The following is a 6,000-nucleotide window of genomic DNA, read 5'->3' as shown; positions in this document are numbered from 1 at the left end:
CCCGGCCGTTCAGCGTTTTCCACAGACCCTGGCTGACGGGCGCTACATAGATTTGAACAGAATGTATTTTGTAAACAGCAGCTCTGTTCGGAGCGCGGGTGGCTCTGTCAGACTAAGCCGAGGAAGGGCCGAGGTTCGCCTCTCCTCGAGGGGCGGGGCCGAGAGCAGCCGTCCGAGCTGGCCAATGGAGCAGCGCTCCGAAGACTGCCGAAGAGCACGGGATATGGTCCCAAAGGGATGCCAGATATTACGCAGTTTACCACATCCTCTCCTCGGCAGGATCATGGCTTCAGCGAACCAGCTCCAGCGCCTTAAGGAGGAGGCTACGTGCGCTATATGTCTGGATTACTTCACAGACCCCGTGTCCGTGGAGTGTGGACATGTCTTCTGTCTGTCCTGTATCTCTGCCTCCTGGAAGGGGCTGCAGACACACTTCCCGTGTCCCCAGTGTAGAGGAACTTTTTCGAATAAAACCCTCCTCCCTAACAAGCAGCTGGCAAACATGGCCGAACAGTTAAAACAACTTCAGACACAGACCACGGCGACGGCGCCCCAAGAAGCGAAACTGTGCAGCGAACACGAGGAGAAGCTGAAACTGTTCTGTGAGGATGACCAGGAGCCCATCTGCGTCATCTGTCGAGAGTCCAAAGACCACAAGACTCACTGGGCGCGACCCATTCGCGAAGCTGCCCAGGAGTACAAGGTGAGTCATAGCCCTTGATCCCCACACAAGAGGCTGTCCAGGAGCGCACGTGTGGCAGGCGCACAACGCCCGTTAGGCTACAAGGGCCTAGTCCGCACCCCCCCCCCCCGAGTCTGGCCTGCTGCAGAACCAGCCTTTAGAACGCGGAAAATGTCAGTGCTTTAAGTGGGCCGGTACTCGCCGGTACTTCATAATTTTCTACTTTTGAGTACCGGATCTTTTCCTCGGCTAAGGACAGTACATGCTGTACTCATACTGGCAAACGGGCAGCTGCAGTGGAATGGGAGCGTTCACCATCGCAGCTTCTGCACGACTGCCATCGCCGCCACTCGGACCCCTTAGCTCCAGTGGATCTCTACCGGCTCCGGTGGCGCACGCATCTTATGCCGCTCTCCCCTGACAGATGCCCTTGCACCCCAGTGCAGCTCTACGGGCTCCGGTGGCGCATGCATCTTATGCCACTCTCCCCTGTCAGATGCCCTTGCACCCCAGTGCAGCTCTACGGGCTCCGGTGGCGCACGCATCTTATGCCACTCTCTCCTGTCAGATGCCCCCGCCCTCCAGTGCAGCTCTATAGGCTCCGGTGGCGCACGCATCTTATGCCACTCTCTCCCCTGTCAGATGCCCCCGCCCTCCAGTGCAGCTCTACGGGCTCCGGTGGCGCACGCATCTTATGCCACTCTCTCCCCTGTCAGATGCCCCCGCCCTCCAGTGCAGCTCTATGGGCTCCGCTGGCGCACGCATCTTATGCCACTTTCTCCCCTGTCAGATGCCCCCGCCCTCCAGTGCAGCTCTACGGGCTCCGGTGGCGCACGCATCTTTTGCCACTCTCTCCTGTAAGATGCCCCTGCCCTCCAGTGCAGCTCTACGGGCTCCGGTGGCGCATGCATCTTATGCCACTCTCCCCTGTCAGATGCCCCCGCCCTCCAGTGCAGCTCTATAGGCTCCGGTGGCGCACGCATCTTATGCCACTCTCTCTTGTCAGATGCCCCCGTCCTCCAGTGCAGCTCTACGGGCTCCGGTGGCACACGCATCTTATGCCACTCTCCCCTGTCAGATGACCCCGCCCTCCAGTGCAGCTCTACGGGCTCCGGTGGCGCACGCATCTTATGCCACTTTCTCCCCTGTCAGATGCCCCCGCCCTCCAGTGCAGCTCTACGGGATCCAGTGGCGCACGCATCTTATGCCACTCTCCCCTGTTAGATGCCCCCGCCCTCCAGTGCAGCTCTACGGGCTTTGGTGGCGCACGCATCTTATGCCACTCTCTCCCCTGTCAGATGCCCCCACCCTCCAGTGGAGCTCTACGGGCTCTGGTGGCGCACGCATCTTTATGCCACTCTCCCCCCTGTCAGATGCCCCAGCGCTCCAGTGCAGCTCTACGGGCTCCGTTGGGGCACGCATCTTATGCCACTCTCTCCCCTGTCAGATGCCCTCACCCTCCAGTGGAGCTCTATGGGCTCTGGTGGCGCACGCATCTTATGCCACTCTCTCCTCTCAAATGCCCCCGCCCTCCAGTGCAGCTCTACGGGCTCTGGTGGCGCACGCATCTTATGCCACTCTCTCTTGTCAGATGCCCCCGTCCTCCAGTGCATCTCTACCGGCTCCGGTGGCGCACGCATCTTATGCCACTCTCTCCTGTCAGATGCCCCCGCCCTCCAGTGCAGCTCTATAGGCTCCGGTGGCGCACGCATCTTATGCCACTCTCTCCCCTGTCAGATGCCCCCGCCCTCCAGTGCAGCTCTACGGGCTCCGGTGGCGCACGCATCTTATGCCACTCTCTCCCCTGTCAGATGCCCCCGCCCTCCAGTGCAGCTCTACGGGCTCCGCTGGCGCACGCATCTTATGCCACTTTCTCCCCTGTCAGATGCCCCCGCCCTCCAGTGCAGCTCTACGAGCTACGGTGGCGCACGCATCTTTTGCCACTCTCTCCTGTAAGATGCCCCTGCCCTCCAGTGCAGCTCTACGGGCTCCGGTGGCGCATGCATCTTATGCCACTCTCCCCTGTCAGATGCCCCCGCCCTCCAGTGCAGCTCTATAGGCTCCGGTGGCGCACACATCTTATGCCACTCTCTCTTGTCAGATGCCCCCGTCCTCCAGTGCAGCTCTACGGGCTCCGGTGGCACACGCATCTTATGCCACTCTCCCCTGTCAGATGCCCCCGCCCTCCAGTGCAGCTCTACGGGCTCCGGTGGCGCACGCATCTTATGCCACTTTCTCCCCTGTCAGATGCCCCCGCCCTCCAGTGCAGCTCTACGGGCTCCGGTGGCGCACGCATCTTATGCCACTCTCCCCTGTTAGATGCCCCCGCCCTCCAGTGCAGCTCTACGGGCTCTGGTGGCGCACGCATCTTATGCCACTCTCTCCCCTGTCAGATGCCCCCACCCTCCAGTGGAGCTCTACGGGCTCTGGTGGCGCACACATCTTATGCCACTCTCGCCCCTGTCAGATGCCCCAGCGCTCCAGTGCAGCTCTACGGGCTCCATTGGGGCACGCATCTTATGCCACTCTCTCCCCTGTCAGATGCCCTCGCCCTCCAGTGGAGCTCTATGGGCTCTGGTGGCGCACGCATCTTATGCCACTCTCTCCTCTCAAATGCCCCCGCCCTCCAGTGCAGCTCTACGGGCTCCGGTGGCGCACGCATCTTATGCCACTCTCTCCTGTCAGATGCCCCCGCTCTCCAGTGCAGCTCTACGGGCTCCGGTGGCGCATGCATCTTATGCCACTTTCTCCTGTCTGATGCCCCCGCCCTCCAGTGCAGCTCTACGGGCGCCGGTGGCGCACGCATCTTATGGCACTCTCCCCTGTCAGATGCCCCCGCCCTCCAGTGCAGCTCTATAGGCTCCGGTGGCACACGCATCTTATGCCACTCTCCCCTGTCAGATGCCCCCGCCCTCCAGTGCAGCTCTACGGGCTCTGGTGGCGCACGCATCTTATGCCACTCTCCTCCCTGTCAGATGCCCCTGCCCTCCAGTGCAGCTCTACGGGCTCCGGTGGCGCATGCATCTTATGCCACTTTCTCCTGTCAGATGCCCCCTCCCTCCAGTGCAGCTCTACGGGCTCCGGTGGCGCATGCATCTTATGCCACTTTCTCCTATCAGATGCCCCTGCCCTCCAGTGCAGCTCTACGGGCTCCGGTGGCGCACGCATCTTATGCCACTCTCCCCTGTCAGATGCCCCCGCCCTCCAGTGCAGCTCTACGGGCTCTGGTGGCGCACGCATCTTATGCCACTCTCTGTCAGATGCCCCCGCCCTCCAGTGCAGCTCTACGGGCTCCGGTGGCGCACGCATCTTATGCCACTCTCCCCTGTCAATTGCCCCCGCCCTCCAGTGCAGCTCTAAAGGCTCCGGTGGCACACGCATCTTATGCCACTCTCCCCTGTCAGATGCCCCCGACCTCCAGTGCAGCTCTACGGGCTCTGGTGGCGCACACATCTTATGCCACTCTCCTCCCTGTCAGATGCCCCTGCCCTCCAGTGCAGCTCTACGGGCTCCGGTGGTGCATGCATCTTATGTCACTTTCTCCTGTCAGATGCCCCCGCCCTCCAGTGCAGCTCTACGGGCTCCGGTGGCGCATGCATCTTATGTCACTTTCTCCTGTCAGATGCCCCCGCCCTCCAGTGCAGCTCTACGGGCTCCGGTGGCGCACACATCTTGTGCCACTCTCCCCTGTCAGATGCCCCCGCCCTCCAGTGCAGCTCTACGGGCTCCGGTGGCGCAAGCATCTTATGCCACTTTCTCCCCTGTCAGATGCCCCCGCCCTCCATTGCAGCTCTACGGGCTCCGGTGGCGCACGCATCTTATGCCACTCTCCCCTGTCAGATGCCCTTGCCCCCCAGTGCAGCTCTAAGGGCTCCGGTGGCGCATGCATCTTATGTCACTTTCTCCTGTCAGATGCCCCCGCCCTCCAGTGCAGCTCTACGGGCTCCGCTGGCGCATGCATCTTATGTCACTTTCTCCTGTCAGATGCCCCCGCCCTCCAGTGCAGCTCTACGGGCTCCGGTGGCGCACGCATCTTATGCCACTCTCCCCTGTCAGATGCCCCCGCCCTCCAGTGAAGCTCTACGGGCTCCGGTGGAGCAAGCATCTTATGCCACTTTCTCCCCTGTCAGATGCCCCCGCCCTCCATTGCAGCTCTACGGGCTCCGGTGGCGCACGCATCTTATGCCACTCTCCCCTGTCAGATGCCCCCGCCCTCCAGTGCAGCTCTAAAGGCTCCGGTGGCGCACGCATCTTATGCCACTCTCCCCTGTCAGATGCCCCCGACCTCCAGTGCAGCTCTACGGGCTCTGGTGGCGCACACATCTTATGCCACTCTCCTCCCTGTCAGATGCCCCTGCCCTCCAGTGCAGCTCTACGGGCTCCGGTGGTGCATGCATCTTATGTCACTTTCTCCTGTCAGATGCCCCCGCCCTCCAGTGCAGCTCTACGGCCTCCGGTGGCGCATGCATCTTATGTCACTTTCTCCTGTCAGATGCCCCCGCCCTCCAGTGCAGCTCTACGGGCTCCGGTGGCGCACGCATCTTATGCCACTCTCCCCTGTCAGATGCCCCCGCCCTCCAGTGCAGCTCTACGGGCTCCGGTGGCGCAAGCATCTTATGCCACTTTCTCCCCTGTCAGATGCCCCCGCCCTCCATAGCAGCTCTACGGGCTCCGGTGGCGCACGCATCTTATGCCACTCTCCCCTGTCAGATGCCCTAGCCCCCCAGTGCAGCTCTCTAGGCTCCGGTGGCGCACGCACCTTATGCCACTCTCTCCCCTGTCAGATGCCCCCGCCCTCCAGTGCAGCTCTACGGGCTCCGGTGGGGCACGCATCTTATGCCACTCTCCCCTGTTAGATGCCCCCGCCCTCCAGTGCATCTCTACGGGCTCCGGTGGCGCACGCATCTTATGCCACTCTCTCTTGTCAGATGCCTCCGCCCTCCAGTGCAGCTCTACGGGCTCCGGTGGCGAATGCATCTTATGCCACTCTCTCTTGTCAGATGCCCCCGCCCTCCAGTGCAGCTCTACCGGCTCCGGTGGCGCACACATCTTATGCCACTCTCTCCCCTGTCAGATGCCCCCGCCCTCCAGTGCAGCTCTACGGGCTCCGGTGGCGCACGCATCTTATGCCACTCTCTCCCCTGTCAGATGCCCCCGCCCTCCAGTGCAGCTCTATAGGCTCCGGTGGCGCACGCATCTTATGCCACTCTCTCCCCTGTCAGATGCCCCCGCCCTCCATTGCAGCTCTACGGGCTCCGGTGGTGCACGCATCTTATGCCACTCTCTCCTGTCAAATGCCCCTGCCCTCCAGTGCAGCT

The 6,000-nt window shown here is 62.1% G+C and overlaps 1 protein-coding gene across 1 annotated transcript in view; it reads left to right on the top strand.

The window, feature by feature from the left end:
- The first annotated feature begins 274 nt into the window (after positions 1-274).
- LOC146869310 (E3 ubiquitin-protein ligase TRIM39-like) overlaps positions 275-6,000 on the top strand; it is a 254,307-nt gene continuing 248,581 nt past the window's right edge. The window contains exon 1 of the mRNA XM_085647166.1: positions 275-703. Within this exon, the coding sequence (XP_085503292.1) occupies positions 284-703 (420 nt within the window). The 5' untranslated portion in view covers positions 275-283. The remainder of the gene's footprint in view (positions 704-6,000) is intronic.

Source organism: Triturus cristatus, chromosome 1_1 (genome assembly GCF_964204655.1).
Source record: "Triturus cristatus chromosome 1_1, aTriCri1.1, whole genome shotgun sequence".
Taxonomy (NCBI): Eukaryota; Metazoa; Chordata; class Amphibia; order Caudata; family Salamandridae; genus Triturus; species Triturus cristatus.
This window is presented reverse-complemented; position numbering and strand designations above follow the sequence as displayed.